The sequence below is a fragment of the Odocoileus virginianus genome, chromosome 15 (assembly GCF_023699985.2).
Source record: "Odocoileus virginianus isolate 20LAN1187 ecotype Illinois chromosome 15, Ovbor_1.2, whole genome shotgun sequence".
Lineage (NCBI taxonomy): Eukaryota > Metazoa > Chordata > Mammalia > Artiodactyla > Cervidae > Odocoileus > Odocoileus virginianus.
Window position 1 is genome coordinate 51,005,634 of NC_069688.1, and position 21,271 is coordinate 51,026,904.

The 21,271-nt window shown below is 38.4% G+C and overlaps 1 protein-coding gene across 1 annotated transcript in view; it reads left to right on the plus strand.

Moving 5' to 3' along the window:
- STK3 (serine/threonine kinase 3) overlaps positions 1-21,271 on the plus strand; it is a 287,702-nt gene that overhangs the window by 155,674 nt on the left and 110,757 nt on the right. Inside the window, exons 7-8 of the mRNA XM_020887266.2 lie at positions 8,279-8,416; positions 18,285-18,410. Coding sequence (XP_020742925.2) covers positions 8,279-8,416; positions 18,285-18,410 — 264 coding nt within the window. The remainder of the gene's footprint in view (positions 1-8,278; positions 8,417-18,284; positions 18,411-21,271) is intronic.

Here is a 21,271-nt window from a genome sequence, read left to right on the forward strand (position 1 = left end):
TTTGTAATAATCTTTTAAAAGTATTATTACTACGTATTCTTTTTAGGGATTATATACTTTAACTTAACTTGCTACCTCTGTGTTATGTTCACTGTCAGAAGACAGCTGTATGTGTTTTTAGTTCTTCACAGTTTAATGAAGTGCTTTCTCATCCTTTATCTCATTTGCTTGTATGAAGATAACCTTTTGCTCATGTACCTGAGGTTCTTGAATAGTGGCACAGGGTCCTTTGTGATCCAGCATGTCCTTTTGCTTCTGTACATTCACAAGTCTTAGCTACCTTAGCTTCAGACACAGTAGACTCACTCTACTGAGATTACAGTTCAGGCATTGTTGTTTCTCAGCTCCAGCTTTTTTCACATCCTCTGGATGCTCCTGGAGTCTAAGGTGTGAAATTCCAGGCATGAAGATAATTTGTTGTTTTGAGGCACTAATATTTCTTGGCTTCTTAGACTACTTGTGATTAGAGAACTTCTTTAAAAAACTCAGAGGTTCACTATGTAGTTAAGCAACATGTTGTGTAGAAACAAACACAAAGATAATCATATCGTTTATTGTACTAACATTCTTCAATCAAAATGGTGTTAGAGATAAGATAAATTTTATGGCTGTAATGTGTGTCCATGTGATTTGCTTGGTGTCAAGGAAGGGAGTGAATTGTTAGGATAAGGCTAGCCACTGAATGCCAAAACTTTCTACAGCAGACGCCTGTTACCTAATCAACTCATACCAAACCTGGCAGTCCTTAAGAGGGTCCTCCCTGATTCAAGATCAGGTTCAATTAGCTGAACAAAGTCAAGTCTGTGAGAAAAACTGTCAGTTTATCATTATCTAACTTTAAAAATAAAAGGAAATAGAACATAGTGTTTCCCCTGGAGACTTTTAGAGCCTCTCCATTTTGGTAGATCATATATTAGGACTTATTTGTTTGAACTGTACGCAGTTCAGTGCTTGTTTGAGAATAGAATGTGAACATTTTAGGATCACTTTATGATAGTACTGGGTAAATAAGCTTTAGAGTTAAGCTTTTTATCCTTGGATTTCTAATAGCTACTGCTAAGGTGAGCCTTATATGTTAAGATTATCTGAAGATAAGACTGCAGCTCACTCACTGGCTCAAAGTTCAAAGGAGAGCATTAACTCAAGGACATAAATTGCTGAGTTGTTATCCATCAATTTGTAACAGAAGGGCAGATGAACAGCATTTATCTAGACAATCTAGTATCATATACCTGCAGTTTGAGGTCAGTCTCTATAGGGGTTTATGTACATACGTGCTTTGAACTGTTTCGCAGAGATGAGAGTTCAAATTTATTTTTATTCTCTAATTTGAAGTAGCAGGTGTATTTGTGTGCCTTTTGCCACAGCTGATATTAACCCCATTTTGCCCCTCCTTAAAGATGGAATGTGTGCATGTGTGCCTGCTAAGTCGCTTCAGTTGTGTCCAACTCTTTGCAACTGTGTGAACTATAGCCTGCCAGGCTCCTCTGTCCATGGGCTTCTCCAGGCAAGAATACGGGGGTGCCCTCTTTCAGGGGATCTTCCCGACTCAGGGATTGAACCCACATCTTGTACGGTTCCTGCATTGCAGATGAATTCTTTTTTGTTGTTTCAGCTGTGGAGCTGAGGTTACTTCGGTTACTTACAGAAGAATTTTATTTTCTAGCCCTCCGTTGTTTGCTGTTTTTTCACGTGTGCCCCTCCTCCCGCCCCCCCCGCGCCCCCCCCCCCCCCCCCAACACACACAATTTGATTGCAAGCTCCGCAGGGTCAAGATATGTGTCTTATTTTAAAATCTGTAATACCAGGGCTTACAAAGTTAGATACGTAATGGGGGCCATCTGATAAAATATAAAACTGAGCCAGGCTAGATGGGGTCCATGTAAAAGGGAAAACATAAACCTCATGTAGAAGCAGTCTAATTCCAGCACAATTTTACCTTATGGGACTGGCAACTCAGTGTTGCCTGAATGAAATGTATCTGCTGATGCTCTCTGGCCTGTGGCTTATTCGTCTGCTATTTCTTTTAATAAAACATAGGAACGCACAGAAAGTACTTGGTACATAGTTGTCACTTGGTAGATGCTCATTGTGTCATAAAACTGGCTATGCTGCTTTTGAAGGACTATCTTAGATGTCATATGTGTAATGTGATGTAAGATGAATAAGAATGTTCTTTTCTATTAAAGGATTTTCTCTTTTTCAAAGAAGATGAGTATAGTAATAAAGAGATTAACTCTTAGCCTAGAATAAACAGATTGGGATATTGAATCTTCGTTGCCTTGTCCACAGAGAGTCTTTTGCATGACTTTCCAAGTTAGGAACCAGTGATAACCAGTGATAACACATTTTAGTAAACTGCCACATATTCTGAGGGCTCTCAGAAGAATGGTATAGTAAATTGGTAGAATACCTGAATGCCCTGTAATTAAGGTGTCTGTTTTTTATTTCTTGAATTCTGGAGTAATGTTTTGTTTTTCCTTTTCTCTAGTCCCCCAGACAATGTTGTTAGGAGGTACTCTTGCTTTTTTTTCTAGAGTGTGTGAGTGTTAGTCGCTCAGTCGTGTCCAACTCTTTGCGACCCCATGGATTGTAGCCCACCAGACTGTTCTGTGCATGGGATTCTCTAGGCAAGAATACTGGAGTGGGTTGCCATTTCCTTCTCCAGGGGATCTTCCTGACCCAGGGATTGAACCCAGGTCTCCTGCATTGCAGGCATATGCTTTGCCATCTAAGCTACTAGTGAAGTCAAATGAAACGAAAGTTGCTCAGTCGTGTCTGACTCTTTGCAACCCTATGGACTATACAGTCCAGGGAATTCTCTAGGCCAGAAACTGGAGTGGGTAGCCTTTCCCTTCTCCAGGGGACCTTCCCAACCCAGGGATCGAACCCAGGTCTCCCACATTGCAGGCGGATTCTTTACCAGCTGAGCTACAAGGGAAGCCTGAGCTACTAGGGAAGCCCCAAAATACAAAGCATAATTTACGCCTCCCGGGAATCAGCCCTGGGTCACAAGAATGGGAATCTCGCATGATACCACTATACCACCGGCGTGGCTAAAACTTTTTATTTTATATTGGTGTATAGTTGATTAATAATGTTGTGTTAGTTTCAGCTTTACAGCATAGTGATTCAGTTATTTTTGTGTGCGTGCCTAGTCATGTCTGACTCTTTACAACCCCATGAACTGTATCCACTGTCTATGGGATTTTCCACGCAAGAATACAGCAATGAGTTGCTGTTTCCTACTCCAGGGATCTTCCTGACCCAGGGATCAAACCTGCATCTCCTACATTGCAGGAGGATTCTTTATTGCTGAGCCACTGGGGAATCCCATGTGCTATACAGTAGGTCCTTGTAAAACCACACTTTTTTTCCTCAGAATTCCTCCATATTGCTTTCCCCATTATCGTAGATAAACATCAACACATTTTCAGAATCAAAGGTCACTCCTAAAACTTAAAGTGAGGAAAAGTGCAGGATAATGCACTATTTTTACTCCTAGAGTTTGTAAGCTATTTTTGCCTGAGCTTTTGATGTCATATCCAAGATATTATTGCCAAGACTAATGTCATGAAGCTTTTCCTTTTAGAGATTTTATAGTTTCAGACATTAAATTTAAGTGTTTTACTGGAGCAAGTAGCCTTTCCCTTTAGGCATTATACTGGAGTGGGTAGCCTTTCCCTTCACTAGGAGATCTTCCCAACCCAGGAGCTGAACCCAGGTCTCCCGCATTGCCAGTGGATTCTTTAATTCTTTACCAGCTGAGCCACAAGGGAAGCCCTTGTAGTGTGTATACCTTATTTCTTCCATTTTGTTCCTGTAAATACCATCCCAGTTTAAAACTATTTATGATGCATCCTGAGACCTCTATGCTAGCCACATTTAGAATATCTCTAGGTTTGTTTGTTTTTTCTTAATCCTTTTCTTAGGTCACACACAAACCCTGATTAAAAGCAAAAAATATAAAGATACACACACGGGAGGGGTGGGGATCCAACTAAAAAGAGTTGTGCACTTTCTTGCTGACCAAACTCCATATCCTTCATTCCTCTTCTAATCTTATCATTTCTTAGTCCCTTATAGGATAATCAGCTTGTTCTCTGCTCCTCCCAACAGTCTTATTTCACTTTTCCTTATCCTATTTCTTCTAAGGAGAATGACCTCTCAATGCTTTATATGATTTTCTTTATCATTGTACAGTTCTTTAAATCTTTTACTGTTCTCTCATTACTGGACTGGGTTAGAAGTTTCTTAAGGGCAGTGATCGTATTTCCTGCTGCATCTTTTAATTCCATATGAAGTCTAATGCCATGCTTTTGTGTGTTCATTTCAGTTCAGTCGCTCAGTTGTGTCTCACTCTTTGCAACCCCATGGACTCTTTGCAGGCCTCCCTGTCCATCACCAACTCCCAGAGCTCGCTCAGACTCATGTCCATCAAGTTGGTGATGCCATCCAACCATCTCATCCTCTGTCATCCCCTTCTCCTGCCTTCAATCTTCCCAGTATCAGGATCTTTTCCAATGAGTCTTCACATCAGGTGGCCAATATTCAGGACTGATTTCCTTTAGGATGGACTGGTTTGATCTCCTTGCTGTCCAAGGGACTTACAAGAATCTTCTCCAGTACCACAATTTGAAAGCATCAATTCTTCAGCTCTGAACCTTCTTTATGGTCCAGCTCTCACACCCATACATGACTACTGGAAAGACCATAGGTTTAGCTATGTGGACCTTTGTTGGCAAAGTGATGTCTCTGCTTTTTAATATGTTGTCTAGGTTTGTCATAGCTTTCCATCCAAGGAGCAAGTGTCTTTTAATTTCATGGCTGCAGTCACTGTCTGCAGTGATTTTGGAACCCAAGAAAACAGTCTGTCACTGTTTTCACTTTCCCCCCCTTCTGTTTGCCTTGAAGTGATGGGACTGGATATACCACGGTCTTAGTTTATGTTGAGTTTTTAAAGCCAGCTTGTTCACTCTCTTCTTTCACCCTCATCAAGAGGTTCTTTAATTCCTCTTCACTTTTCTGCCATTATAGTGGTAACATGTGTGTATCTGAGGTTGCTGATACTTCTTCTGGCAGTCTTGATTCCAGCTTGTGAGTCATCTACCCCGGCATTTCACATGATGTACTCTGCATATAGGTTAAATAAACACAGCCTTGTTGTACTCTTTTTTTTTCCAATTTTGAACCTATCCATTGTTCCATGTCTGATTCTAACTGTTGCTTCTTGACCTGCATACAGGTTTCTCAGCAGACAGGGAAGGTGGTCTGGTAATTCCCATCTCTTTAAGAATTTTCCATAGTTTGTTGTGATCCACATACTCGAAGCTTTTGCTTTTGCATTGTCAGTGAAGCCCAAGTAGATGTTTTTCTGGAATTCTCTTGATTTCCCTCTGATCTAGTGGATGTTGCATTTTGATCTCTAGTTCCTCTGCATTTTCTAAACCCAGCTTGTATGTCTGGAAGTTCTTCAGTCGCTACTGAAGCCAAGCTTGAAGAATTTTGAGCATTACATTAGAGTGTGTGAAATGAGTACAACTGTACAGCAGTTTGAACATTCTTTGACATTACCCTTCTTTGAAATTAGAATGAAAACTGACCTTTTCAGTCCTGTGGCCATTGCTAAGTTTTCTAAATTTGCTGACATATTGAGTGCAGCACTTTAACAGCATCATCTTTTAGGATTTGATTTAGGTCATACCTGAATGGCCTAGTGGTGTTCCCTACTTTCTTTAAATTAAACATGAATTTTGCAATAAGGAGTTCATGATCTGAGCCACAGTCAGCTCCTGGTCTTGTTTTTGCTGACTTTATAGAGCTTCCCCATCTTTGGCTGCAAAGAATACAATCAGTCTGATTTCAGTATTGACAGTCTGCTGATGTCCGTGTGTAGATTCGTCTATTGTGTTATTGGAAGAGGGTGTTTGCTATGACCAGTGTGTTCTCTTGGCAAAACTCTGTTAGCCTTTGCCCTGCTGCATTTTGTACTTCAAGGTCAAACTTGCCTGTTAGTCTGGGTATCTCTTCACTTCCTACATTTGTACTACCATCCCTTAGGATGAAAAGGATATCTTTTTTTGGTGTAAGTTCTAGAAAGTCTTGTAGTTCTTTCTAGAGCTGTTCAAGTTCAACTTCTTCAGCATTAGTGGTTGGGGCATAGACTTGGATTACTGTGATGTTGAATGGTTTGCCTTAGAGATGAACAGAGATCATTCTGTCGTTTTTGAGATTGCATCCAAGTACTGCATTTTGGACTCTTTCGTAGCCCTCAGAAGGGCTACTTCATGTCTTGTAAGGGAGTCTTGCCCACAGTAGTAGATATAATGGTCATCTGCATTAAATTCTCCTATTCTGATCCATTTTGATACACCGATTCCTAAGATGTCGATGTTCATTCTTGCTATTGTTTGACATAGCCAATTTACCTTGATTCAGCGATCTAACATTCCAGGTTCCTATGCAGTATTGTTCTTTACAGCATTGGGCTTTATTTTCACCACCAGACACATCCACAGCTGAGCATCATTTCTGTTTTGGCCCGACATCTTCATTCTTTCTGAAGCTATTTCTCTGCTCTTCCCCAGGAGCATATTGGACATCTTCTGACCTGGGGGGCTTTTCTTCTGGTGTCATATATTTTTGCCTTTGCATACTGTTCATGGGATTCTCGAGGCAAGAACACTGGAGTGGTTTACCATTCCCTCCGTCTGTGGACCACGTTTTGTCAGAACTCTCCACAATGACTCATCCATCTTGGGTGGCCCTGCACCACCTGGCCCATAGTTTCATTGAGTTGCACAAGCCTCTTCATCACAAGGCTAGGACCAGCAAAAATCAGCGAAGAAATGAGCTAGGGCAGAGACGGACACCTCTCTTCTGGACAGGCAGGGAATACCAAAGTCTAGAAAGCATTGTGGATGCTTCACCCCTGAATACATCTTTGAGAGGCCTGTGTATACTGTGCCTTCAAGAGGTCCACGTATATTGTATACTGTGAATGTCTATATTGATTGCCAAAAAGCCATTTTTTCCTCTTGTCGCCTGTAATGTTGATTGTGCCATTATATAGAAACTTACCTCTTAAACTATAGGTAGTTATATATGGTTGAGTTCATTTTACTTTGTAAAATTTTTGTCATTGCTGTGTTTGTCTCTTGTCTTTTTAAAATAACATTATGTGGAAATGAAAGTGATGATATCTAATATTTGTTGTGTGCAGGATACTTTTTTTTTTTTACTTTATTATGGTTTTCATATCCTTTCAAAGAAGATATTGTTTTAGTGATGGTAATTTATCAGGAACTATTCTACAGACCAGGAGAGAAGTTAACTCATTGCATACAGTGATTTTCTGAGAACTTTAGGGATTAATTCTCTTTGTCAAAAAAAGGATAACTGGGTAGCTATAAAGACAAGATGACAGGGAGACTTTTTAAAAGTTTTTGAATTTTTGAGCTCTCTGAATATCAGGTGAAGAAATGAAAGTATTAGTTGCTTAGTCATGTTCGGCTCTTTGCAACCCCATGGACTGTAACTCACCAGGCTCCTCTGTCCATGGAATTCTCCAAGCAAGAATACTGGAGTGGGTAGTCATTCCCTTCTCCAGGGGATCATCCTGACCCAGGGATTGAACCCGGGTCTCCTACATTGCAGGCAGATTCTTTACAGTCTGAGCTGCCATAAGTTATTAATATTAAATCATTAGTGATGAAGTGGTATATTACTTTTAAAGCTTTTAATTTGCATTCTTGACTCATATATTTAGAAAGAGAAATTAAAGACTTGCTTCCACCAAGTATTATTTCAAACCACAGCAGTAATTATATTTGTACTTTAATATTCTGAATTGCAGACGCAAATTAGGCTGCTGCTAGCCATTCTAAATAGCAGTACTGAAAAAAAATACTGAAATGGGAAACAAGTCTGGCATGCAATAGCAAAATTGAAGTATATATCTGTTTAACCAGAGAATGTCCTCCATTTGGTATAAGGGTTAGAAATACAGTCTTCTTTGGAGACTGATTAAAAATAATAGATAAAATAAAGAATGATGTGCTCAATGAACTACAATTCAAATAGAGGAAATTTAATGGGAAATGATTACATTAGTAGCAGATGGCTTTGCTTCCTGAATTGCAATTTGACTGGAAATCCAAGAAGAGCTAAATTTGTTTTTCAGATTTTTGAGTCTGATTAAAGATAGATAAAGAGATTTGTTTATTTGGTGTGTTATTGTGATTCTTACTGTGTCTTTTGGATTTTTCATTTGTATCAGGCTATATTTATGATTCCCACAAACCCACCACCAACATTCAGGAAGCCAGAACTTTGGTCTGATGATTTCACCGATTTTGTTAAGAAGTGCCTAGTGAAGAACCCTGAGCAGAGAGCCGCTGCAACACAGCTTTTACAGGTCGGTGCTCGTGTCTCTGACAGGGGGATGTTTTCTCTGTGTACCTTTTAGCTTTTTCTAACACCGACCGAGATCATTAGGAGTTTCACTAACTGATTTATTTATTCAGAAACTGAATTGTAAAGATGTAAACTTTTCAGGAAACATGGATTAATGTACAGACAGACACATACACCTTTCTTCTCCTGTATGTTCTGTTTCTCTCATTTAAAAATTTTGTTTTCCAAGTTCAATTTTCTGCCCTCCCCTCTCCCCCACTAATTTTTGTTGCCAGTTCTTTCCTCCTAAAATTGTGTTAAAACTGAACTTCTGTAGGGTTCTCATTTCAGAAATGAGTTTCTTTTCCATTGTTATTGTTTCTTATGTTTTAATTTCCAGATGTATTATTCCTTGACCCAGCATTTCTTCTTTGACTTTTTGCCCTGTAAGATATGTAAATATGAAATCCCTGAACTCCCTGAGAAGATGGAATGTTGTAAATACTGGTTGCAAGATGACCTAAATGAAGAGACTTTGTATCCAGAGTGTCAGGAGCCTTTTTTTAAAAAATCTGTTTTGACATTAAATGCAAGTAGAAATAATTGAATACTTTTAGTAATTATTCATGAGTCTTTCCTTTCCCAGCAGAATTGACTTAGACCTGTGTGCTATGATAAGTGTGCATGTTAACAAAACTTGATATTTGGAGAATAGTTCTTTTTAAGTGACAAAGGGATTAAAAACATAGCTATAAAAAGTGATTTTTCCAAGGTAATGTTTTTTAAAAAAGGAATTATTGAGAATGTTAGAAACTAGTCCTTTAATATAAGCTTTATTGTTACAAAAATTTAGCTTAATACTCAGTTTCCATGAAAGGAAGTTTAGCAAAGTCTGTCTAGAATAAAACACCATGTATTCTTTGACCCCGTAGTTAATCTTCTAGCAATTTACAGAGAAATTTAACCACGTGTGAAATAACATAGGTGTAAAAAATCTTCATAAACCATTATAATGGCGAAAGATTGGAAACAACATAAATACCTGTCAACAAATTGGAAGCAATTTGAGGTCTACTGAGGGGAGTTATTGGCAAAATACATGCACCCACATACACATGTATGTATGTATACAAATGTCAATGCTTATAGTGGAGTAGCTCTAGAAAAATAAGCAAGAAAATGGCCTCCAGAGAAGGTAACTACATGGCTGAGAAGCAATAGTGAGATGGAAACTTTCTTTTTGCTGAAGACTCTTTTTAAGACTTTTGAGTTTGGTTTTATGTGCCCATATTACCTTTCAAAAGATAATTAATTGAAACATTATTTTTGAAATATTGTCAGCACTTCAAAGGAATTTTAAGCATATAAATCAAGGACCTATTGCTGTTGTTACTGTGTTGAATGTCTAAATTATTTAACCATAAAGAAGACAAGAAAGAAGTGGAGAGGGGAAATAATCAAAAAAATGGAACAAATAGTATAAAATCTGATGATGAAAGTAAATCCAAATACATCCAGTGACTGGTTTTTGGATAATTTAGCCAATATTTTCTTTCTGGTCTTTCTTCCATAATCTTTTCTAACCTCTAAAGAAATTCTGTTTTTAACCTAGAGTTTTTAGGGTGGAAAAGCATTTAAGAAATATTCCAGTAGAATTCCCTAATTTTGTTTACGAGAGTACTGAAGCCCAGAAAAGTTCAATGCCTCACGAAAGACCACACAGTGATCAAGGGATTCTTCTAGGTTTATTCCACGTGTCCCCTAGCCTCACTTGTCACCCTTTGTCCATTCTGCTTTCTGCCCAGGAAGTTGACCTGCATGTGTGAAAGTTGCTCAGTTGTGTCCAACTCTTTGCAACTCCATGGACTATACAGGGTCCATGGACTTCTCCAGGCCAGAGTACTAGAGTGGGTAGACTTTCCCTTCTCCAGGGGATCTTCCCAACCCAGGGATTGAACCCAGGTCTCCCACATTGCAGGCGGATTCTTTACCAGCTGAGCCACGAGGGAAGCCCTTAAGAATACTGGAGTGGGCAGCCTTTCCCTTCTCCAGTGGATCTTCCTGACCCAGGGATCAAACCCAGGTCTCCCGCATTGCGGGCAGATTCTTTACCAGCTGAGCCACATGGGAAGCCCAGTTGACCTGTACGGATTGTATTAATAAGCTCGTTACTCTCTGGCTTCTAGCTGGGTTTGGCTCAAGCATTTTTCTTTATATTGAGGGCAAACAGTGCAGCTGGTTTTGTATAGTGCTTATGAGCCAGTATTTGTTCTCTTGATTAAAAAAAAAAACTTTTCCTGTTGTGCCGTTGTTGAGCGTGGAGGCCCTCTCTTATAATGTTGGTGTGTCCTCCTCTGGCTTCTTAATTGACCCCTTGCTTGACCTCCCTTTTTTCCCCTTTATAAATGCTGAAGTAGTCGACTTGCAGTTTCATGTTTCATACAGATCATGTTATTTCAATCCTCTGTACCTTTTCTCACCCCTCACTTGCTAGTTTAAAGACTGCCTTTACCAGCAGGCTCCTTTTTACTCATTGTCTCATTGTTTCTAAATTCAAAGTAGGTACTCCTCCAGAAAGCCTTCCCTTCATCTTTGTTCAGGCTAATTGTTTCTCTGGGTTTCCATAAGCATCCTGGGCATGTCATTTGCCATATATAGAATGAAATAACTTGTTTCTATGTCTTTGTCCTGGATTGTAACTAGATCAAGGTCAAGTGGTACTCTTTTTGGGGAGGGGGTTGTTTTTGTATTCCTGGTATCTTAATACAGGTATCTATATCCTGGTATCTTTAATACACATGTAGTGCTTAATACATGTGTATTAAATTCAACATGTTTATTTAAGATAGCAAACTTCTGATTTTAAAAGCTTTTAGACAGAATTACTATCTGTTGTATCATTTGAGTCTCTAATATTAGACTCCGAGTTTTATTTTACTGAATGTCTGAAAGTCATCCTATTCTGTCTCTTAAGGGAGTTTTGCATATGTTTTATATGTTATAAGTTAAATTATGTTTTAACTTTAAGAATATAGTCTTATTACCAAGTTTAAGTGGACATTTGCCTATAACCTACATGTGTAGATTTTACCATATTGATTTCTCGACTTTGATAAACAGGTTTTAAAAAGGAATTTGTGCTGAATTTTTTATAGTGCTTATTTTCCAACACTAGATAATTGTATAAGTTTAAAAGAGCAGGCTAAGACTGAAAGGATCCTTTGAGATTAAGCTGAACTCTTGGTAGTTTTTAAAAGAAGAGGATATTGAATCCCCAGGGACAGTTAAAGTTCAGCCTGGTGGCACTAGAATTCCTAGTCTGGAACTGTTCCCTGTACTTCTGGTGGGTGGCCTAGAACCTGAAAGTCAATTTTTGCCCTAGTCTGGCCTTCTAGAAGAGTGAAATCTGTCATTATTCAAATTGGCCCATGGGCTTGGCTGGAATAAGTGGTGTCGTGGGTCACTTTGTGAACTCTCCTGGCATATGACTTGGTTTTCATTTTACCAGTTGAAGTAAGGAATAGAAACTTTATCTACCTTGGTGTCCCTCCCATTTATAATATAATTATCTTTAATACTTCCTCTTCATTACATTGAGGCCCATATCAGAGTGTTATATTTATTTTAACCTTTAAACGATTGAGAAAACCAGGATAAGGGACAACTGTTTAACCTGTTTATGTTCTCTCCAGTGTTCTTCCTCCTAATGTTCCAGAAGTTCCTTCTTTTGTTCCTTTCTTTCTGTTTAGAAGATTTCCCTTAGCCTTTCGTTTAGGGTAGGACTTTGTTAACAAATTCGCTTAATTTTCGTTCACCTGAGAACGTCTTGTTTCTTCTTCATTCCTGATGGATGTTTTCACTGGCTGTAGAATCCTTCCTTGGTTGACAGTTCTTTCAATATTTGGAAAATGCTGTGCCACGTTCTTCCGATATCAGTGGTTTCTTATGAGAAATCTACAAGTCTACAGTCATCTGAATTGTTTTACCCCGTGGTCTTTTCAAGATTTTTTTCTTTGTCTTTATTTTCAAAGGTTTAATTATGATGTGTGTTGGTATGAATTTCTTTGGGTCTGTACTGTGTAGAATATGTTCAGCTTCTTGACTCGTGGGTTTACATCTCTTGCCAGCGTGGGGAAGTTTCTAGCTATCATTTTATCAGTCAGTTTTCGGCCCTCCCCTCTATTCTCTTTCTAGGACTCCATTAACACAAGTGTTCGGATTTTTTTGTTTCAGTACCACAGATTCCTGAGATTCTGTTCATTTTTATGCCAGTTTAGTTTCTGTCATTCATAGTGTGTAATTTCTACTGTTTAATATTCTGATTCACTGAGTCCTCTCTGTCCTCATTCTGCTATACAGCCAGTCCATCCATCAGGTTTTATTTTTATATATCTTATTTTTATATTTTTCATTTGTTTCTCTTTTGTATCTTCTCATACTTTGCTGAGACTTTCTAATGTGTCACGTGTTTACAGACATGTTTGTAATTGCTCATTGAAGGATTTTTATGACTGCTCTAAAATCCCTACTAGATAATTCTGTTATCCATGTCATCTTGATGTTGGTATCTGTTGAATGTATTTTCCCAGTTAAGTTGATAGTTTCTTGCTTCTTCTTATGATGAGTGATTTTCATTTGAAACCTGGGTATTTTGAGTATTATGTTTTGAGACGCTGGATCTTACTTAAATTCTCTGTAATAAGTGGTGTCCTTTGATAGTGCTTCAGTGAGGTAGAGGGGCACCATCATTTCTATCAGGTAGCATTAGAAGTCCAGGCCCCCCTACGTGGTCTCTTTTGACTTGTGGGGGGAAGGGGCCCACAAGCCCCTTGAGGGGTTGAGGACTCAGATTCCCTCAGCGGCCTCTGCAGGCCCTGCAGGGCCTCAGTAGAGCTGGGCAGTGATGGAAGTTCTGATTCTCCCCTCTAGCAGGGAGGGAGGTGGGGTTTCCTTATTACGGCTTGATAGTGCTGGAAGTCCAGGCTGTCACGAGATCTCCCCACCGGGGCGGGGGTGGGGGGGAAGCACCTCTTATACTGCTGGGTGTGGATGAACACCCAGCTTAACATTTGGTCTTCTCTGATGCCACTGCAGGGAAAGGATTGGACAGCCTCCAGAGGGTGGAAGTCTAGGTTCCCCACCCAGCCTTCGCCACATGGGGTGGGGCCACTGTTCGCTCTGCAGGGTTTGGGTGGAGCAGAATGGCTATTAAGAGAGGGCTGCGTGCTGGCTAACTGTCCCTTTCCTGATCCTTTGACTCCAGAGAGAGCAGGCTTTTGTAGGGGCTGTTTTAGTCTGTGTCCGCTGGTGTGTCTGGGTTCCTGGCTTCATCAGTAACCAGTCTGGGATAAACGAAGTAAAAGGGAAGCCCGTGGAACTCACAGCTGAGCCCTTGCTTCAGTCCCGCAGCCCCGAGCTGGCTTGCCACCTGCTCTCCACCGTCCAGTGTCTTCCTGGGCTTGTTTGTATGTAACGTCCAGGGTTTTCACTGTGCTTTGACGGAGCGGTAGGAGGAAAGGACGACTGCCCGATCTGTCTAGAAGCAGAAGTCTCTTCTGCACTTCACTCCTTGGAGGAAATTATTAATTTAAATTCTTTCAGTTTAGAAATTGATAACTCAGAACATAAACAAAGTTTAAGCAGCTTTACTTCTTAAAATACATGACCAAGAATGTGATAGGCTGATTTTGGGTAGTCTCTCTCTTCAGTTCAAGTGGTGTAAGAATTCTTGTCCTCTTTTAGTTTATGTTTTACTTTAGATACTTGATTTTTTTTTTGCCACGCCACACAGTTTGCGGGGTCTTAGTTCCCAGACCGGGGATTGAGCCTGGGTTGCTGAAGTGAAAGCAGCGAGTCCTAAGGCTGGACTGGGGTAAAAACCCTGGATACATTTAGAAATAGGGAAACTGTCTTGCCTTTTACAACTTTGTCTGTTTATCTTTTTCTTATTGATACTCTTTTTAAAACTCTTTTAAGTAACTACCCTCTTGTCTGACATAAATGTTAAATTTTTAGTTGATTTATGGTTTTTTTTGTTTGTTTCATAGCACTGGGTTGAACATATAAATGTTCTCCTGTATTACCAGTTCTTTTATATTTCCATTTTTTGACTTTTGACTTCTTAATCCATCTCCAGTTTATTTTGATACTTCTGTGGTGAAGATCTAACTTAATTCAAAACCTTCCTCTCAACCCCCAAAATAAGGAAGCAGCAAGTATTTTTTCATCACTGATTGGAATTGCTATTTTCATAATATGCCAGCTTATTTTGTACATTATAGTCTATTTCCAGGCATTATATTCTGTTTTCTTGTTCTTTCCATTCTTATGCTGGTACCACATGCTTTTCTAGGCATTTAACAAAAAGATATTACTTCTGTTTATTGATTTTTCTGTTAACTCAGTCTGATTATATTATTCAGATTGCTTTAATCTTTAATTTTTAGTGTTCCATTTCTCAGTGACTAAAAAAGAAATACTAATGTCTCCTCTCATTATTTACTTAGATCTTCTTATGTCTCTGTTTTTGTTATATATCATAATGCTGTACTAATATATCAAATTTATAACTATTATATCTTACTTTGTATTATGTCCCTTATTAATATTGTATGACTCTTCCTTCACTTACCATTTTTTGTCTTCATTTCTGCTTTTATTGGATTATGTTATTCTTGACATTGTTTATGTTTGATATTTCATTGCCTGTCCTTGACATTTAACCCCCAAGTTCTTTTTAGCATCCCCTGATAGAAACGTAATTTGGATTTATTTTGTTAAGTATATCTCATGTAGAAAGCATGTAGTTTAATTTATCTTACGAACTAAATATCTTTTAGTACTTAACTAAAATACTGCTATAGTGGAAATTTCAGCACATTTATTTATATTGGTTTGTACTAATAATGTTTCAGTCACAGGTGTCACGTTTCAGTTTTGCCACCTTGTTTTCTCTGGTTTTTGTTGTTGTTCTGTTCTTTTCTATGTTGCTTTGCATTTTAAAATTTTACTACCAGTTGCTTGTAAAAAACTTTCAAATATTCTTCAAAAATCTGCCAATGTGTCTGATAAAACTTTTCTTGTGATGATCAGTTCAGTTCAGCCGCGTCCGACTCTTTGCAACCCCATGAACCGCAACACGCCAGGCTTCCCTGTCCATCACCAACTCCTGGAGTTTACCCAAACTCATGTCCATTGAGTCGGTGATGCAGTCCATCAAGAATGCTCAAATATTGTGGGCTTGTTCTTAAAGTACCCTTTTAACTTTATTAGCCAATTCCTCTTTGTTGGTCAGAATCATGCCTGTAGTGATTATGTAGGGAAAAAATGAGTACAAATGGAGTAAGACATGCTGAGATTTTGAGATAAGGAATGTTAAGCTCTGTAGACTAATGGTAGCATAACACTGTGTAGTCAGTTCACAGCAAACTGCATGAAAGTAAGTTTGCAATAGACTGGATGGTGTACTTTGGCATTTCTTAAAGATAAAACTGTTGCTTGGAATTTGGCTCATAATTTTTCCTGAAAAGATAAAGTATAAATACAATTTGGTATTTTTTTGCCTCTGTAAAGAGATACAGTTCTCCTGGTTCTCAGCTTTTGCTGTGTTAGTCTTCCTTTACTTCTGTTAATACATAGGCTCTAAATCCTTCTTAAGAGTTTTTCCCATCAGATTCAGTATTTCCTCTTGATTGTGGCAGCTATTTTTTTTAACCTAGGTTCTTAATAATTTACACCTGTTTGACAGTTTCTCCCCATCTTACTTCATTCCTAAACTCTACTGCAAGATTGTGGTATCACATTCTTTTCCTTACACTGTTCTCTCGTCTATGTAATTAAAGGGGCTGTCAGGCAAAATTCCGGTGTCTCATTCTGAATATTTATCCTTCTTGTCCCACTGTTACCTGTGTCTAAACTCTTAGGACACCATTTCTGTAGGCCGTGTTTCTGTTTTGGCTCAGCAGCTCTCCCTACAGTGTTTTCACATCCGTCTCCTATCTTTGCGTGTGTGTTTGTATCATTCATACTTTTCCTTCTCCCTGAAACAGTGTTTCTTCTCCAGGAGACACCTGATATTACTTCACCTATTTCTTTTACTTTTAATTTGCTTAATCATATAGACTATGCTAGATCATCATGAATGTCACACTGTAATTTTTTTATGCATTTATCTTTTATTCCTTATTCTGGATAATAAGTTCTTTAAGGGCAAGGAGCGCATCTTCAGTTATTGCTACTGTTTGCAGCCCCTTTCAGTGTTACTCAGAAGCTCTGATAGCAGGGCTGGGGCTTCTTCCTTCTTGCTCCCCCCTCCTTCAGGACGCTGTCTTTGTTTCCCAGCGTGGCAGAAAGAAAAGAAGTCACAGAAGAGCTCCCACTCTGTTCTGAGGCCCAGATCAAAGGGGTAGAACACAACACAGACACTGGTATTTCATTCAGTACCAATGAAACACCTCTATTGCATTGGTGAGAACTTAGTTCATAATCACAACCAACTGAAAGGGAGTCTGAGAGATGTAGGATGTAGCTGGGCAGCCATAGGTCCAGTCCCAGCTCTGTTTTGGTGGGTGACTAGGAGTCTCCATCACAGGTATGTTGATAGAATTTATCTGGTGATCAGTCTATAACCACTATAAAATAATTTATTAGTTCTTTGCCATTATCCTAGAACTTCTGTATTCAGGTAAAATTCTTACTCATAGTTTTCCCATAGTTTTCTTCACCATTTTAAAGCCTCCTACAAATGTCAGTAAATTTCTTCTTTAGCACTAAAATTGTTTTACCTTTAAAAATATTTTTGTGTTGTATTAATCTTTATTAAAATAACTCAGATGACTTTCATCTGACTCTTATCTGCTGACATATAATTAAGAAAATGACATTTTGAAGGTGTATTGCTGATTCAAAATACAGTTATCCAGTCCAAATTAAACTTTTAACCTTTCCGTCTATATTCTCTCATGATCCCCCTTCTGAATTACAAAGTCGTCAAACAGTCAGGTATTTCCTGGTGGTTCTATTTCTGTTTATCAGAATTGTAGCAAACTCAGATGTCTTAGCTGGATCAGGATGATACAAAAAAAGAAGTGAAAAGTTACTTTATATGTAGTATAGAGATTAAGCAGTACTTATTTTCTGAAAAATATTTTTCTCATTACTATTTTTTACTTTTCCCTTGGAAATGATTACATTATTAAATATATAATAAATAGAAAATATGTAAAAGAAGTAAAAATAGTTGTCTTCCTTTTGACTACTGATTTTAGCTGTTGGCTTGTTAAGATTAGTTAAAATTTATAACAATGCCAAAATCATTTTATTTTTATATGTAATATAATCACTGACCTTTGGGCTTCCCTGGTGGCTCAGAAGAATCTGCCTGCAATGCAGGAGACCTGGGTTCAATCCCTGGGTCAGAATGATCTCCTGAAGAAGGGAATGGCAGCCCACTCCAGTATTCTTGTCTGGAGAATCCCATGAACAGAGGAGCCTGGCAGGCTGCAGTCCATGGGGTTGCAGAGTTGGATGTGACTGAGCGACTGAGCATACACATACGCCAATTAAAAAAAAAAATTGCCTTTTTGACTACATAATCTATACTTCCTTTGGAAAACTATATCTCTAATGGTGATATATTTTTATCAAAAGGATTACATTTGTTTTTGTGTTCTGCAGTGGTTTTTTAAAAACAAGTAAACCTAAAAAGTAAAATCTTAAGTTCTAAAGCAGTTGAAATATTCTCTGTTCTTAACCTATCTATTTAATTCTGGATAAAGGACCAATCATTGAAGCCTATTATCCTGGTTCACATTTACATATTGTTTTAATGTTTTTAAGATATAATTCAGAGAAGCCGTTTGAATTTATACCATTGAATTTTACTTTTCTAGCACCCTTTTATTAAGAATGCAAAACCTGTATCGATTTTAAGAGACCTGATCACAGAAGCAATGGAGATCAAAGCTAAAAGACATGAAGAACAGCAGCGAGAACTGGAAGAGGAGGAAGAAAATTCGGTTCGTAATTACCCTAAAAAAGTTAATCTTTTTCTTAGGATTTTTTCTAGAATTTCGTTTTTTTCTTTAAATATATCAATAGCACTTTCTGTTTTATTGTACAAAAGAAGTATATTTGTTTATTAAATCTCAAAATACATTTTGTTTTTATTAAATGTTTGCTACTCTTTTCTGGTAGCTAAGCATTAGTGACTAATGGGGGATGTAAGGTTAATATAGTAAGCTTATACAGTATCTGTTGTCTAGTTGATAATAGCGCTCTTGTTTGTTGAATAAATGTTTTCTTGAATTTGGTCAATTTGGTTGGATGGCATCACCAACTCAATGGAGATGAGTTTGAGTAAACTCCGGCAGTTGGTGATGGACAGGGAGGCCTGGCGTGCTGTGGTCCATGGGGTCACAAAGAGTCAGACACAGCTGAGCGAATGAACCAAACTGAACTGAACTGATGTCATATTTTCTGGAACTTGCTTTTAACTGATCATCGATACTGTAGATGAAATACTACAGCAGAAGATGGGTTATTAGAGAAAGCAGGAGGGACATAAAAGGACAGCTTATTCCATTTACTTTAAATTACTGCATCAGTGCATTTTAATAAAGTAAAAGGTTATATCTTTATATCACGTTTAATAGTGTCTACCATATCTGTGATTCACTAATGATTTTTTTCCTTTTTTCAAATTATGTAATTTTTTTTTTTTCTGGTTAGGATATAGAGATGAATACCTCTTGGGTATTCAGTCACTCATTAAATCTGAAAACACAGATATTTTATGTTTATAATGATTTAAGTCTTTGATAACATCATCTGTATTTTCCCAAAGAAGGTTTTTTAAATTAATCTTAAGGTTTTTGTACACAAATCCTGTTATTTTGCTGATTCAAATTTACCCTAAACACTTATTATTTACTTATTTTTTGGCTGCTCTGGTTCTTCGCTTCTGCCTGTTGGCCTTCTCCGGTTGTGGCGAGAAGGGGCTGCTCTCTGGTTGTGGTGCATGGGGCTCCTCACTGTGGTGGCTTCTCTCTTGCAGAGCACGCACAGGCTTCAGTAGCTGTGGTGCCTGGACTTAGCTGCCCTGCGGCCTGTGGGGTCCTCCCTGACCCCAGACTGAACCTGTGTCCCCTGCATGGGCAGGCAGATTCTTAACCACTGGGCCACCAGGAAGCCCTCAGATTTATTTTTAATTTCAGAGACTGGTTATCTAACTGGCATTTCTTTTGAAATTCTTTTACTCTTTTCACCAGTTATTAAACCTTGTGCCATGTGGTATCCCAAAACAAGGACAAGTGTGCATCTTTTCAGCTGATTTTTTTTTTTTAATTGGCTGTACTGGATTTTCGTTGCTGTGTGGGCTCTAGTTTCAGTGACTGGACTTCTCATTGAACTGGCTTCTCTTTTTGCAGATCAGGGGCTCCAGGGTGTGCAAGCTTCGGTGGTTATGGCGAGAGGGCTCAGTAGTTGTGACCCCTGGACTCTGGAGCACGGGCTCAGTTGCTCCATGGAATGTGGGGTCTTCTCGGATCAGGGATTGAACCCAGGTCTCCTGCGTTGGCAGGTAGATTCTTTACCACTGAGCCAGAAGGGAAGCCTCAGAACTGATTCGTAATCATTTTCTTTAGGTATTCAGCTGCATTAGTTATTCATTTGGCAGTAGCTGTGGACTGCCTGGTGAGACAGATGCTTTAAGCTAGCATTCTAGATATAAATTTTTTCACCAATGATTTCACCATTCAGAATTGTAAAATAGCGTCCTCATAAAGGTGTTGTTTCTGTAAGTAATATGGGATGATGTAAAGATCTTGGTTCGTACTCTCAAAGGGTTACAGTTTCCACGCTGGCTTCCTGTGTGATAATAGATACAGTTAGTTTTTTTTGGTTTCTCTCTACAAATGATCAGATTTGTGTATGTCTTTTTTTTTTTTTTTTTGGTAGTTTCAAAGCATTTTTATCATATTATTTTATTTGATCTTAAAAAAGGTAAGACTGGACATGTGTATATCATTATTTCATTTTGTGGTTAAGTGAAATTAAATTAGGAGTGAAGTTATTTACCAAAGTTGACAAAACTAGTGAGAAACCCAAGAATAAAACTAGGTTTTTTTTACTTTTAGGCCTCTTCATTAAGACCTTATGCTCAGTTTTCAATCCAATATTTATTAGTACTTCTAAAAATAAGCAACATTGGCTTATCAGAGTTATATACTTTTCAATAAGGTTATATTCTCTAAAAAGTCTAGTTTTTGCCCCTCTGGGGTAGTACCCAGTGGCTTTCCTTCACCTTATGTGAGCCTGTCGTGAGTTTTGGACTAGTTAACTGCCTAGCTGTCTTTGGACTAGTGACCATTACTGCTTTGCTCTTATCTACCTCTACTTAATTACAGGTTGATTTCCATGTTTTTATGGATAAGGTACCTTTGATTACCCTAGAACTTAGCAGTTTTCACTGTTTTAAAGACTTCGTTACAGTCACTTCAGTTACTTTCTGCCGTTTTGGTGATCTCTTTTCTTCACTGTTTTCCTCTTGTTCACTGAGCTCCCGTGACATTGATCTTCTTTCAAGTTCTTTTTTTTTTAACATGTCAGTCACCTTTCCTTATGCAGGGCCTTTGCATTTGCCATTCCCTCTGCTTGAAACACTCTTCTTCCTTAGAACTCATTGGATGACTAGCTTCTCATCTTTCAGGCCTCAGCTTTAAATATCATATACTTCCCAAACCTAGCAGTTTAAAGCAATATACATTTATTATTTTTTGGTATCTGTAGATCGTTTTTTCAGTAGTGACTTAATTGGATGACTTTGACTCAGAGTCTCTTCTGAGGTTGCAGTTTAAATGTTGGTCAGAGCTATAGTCAT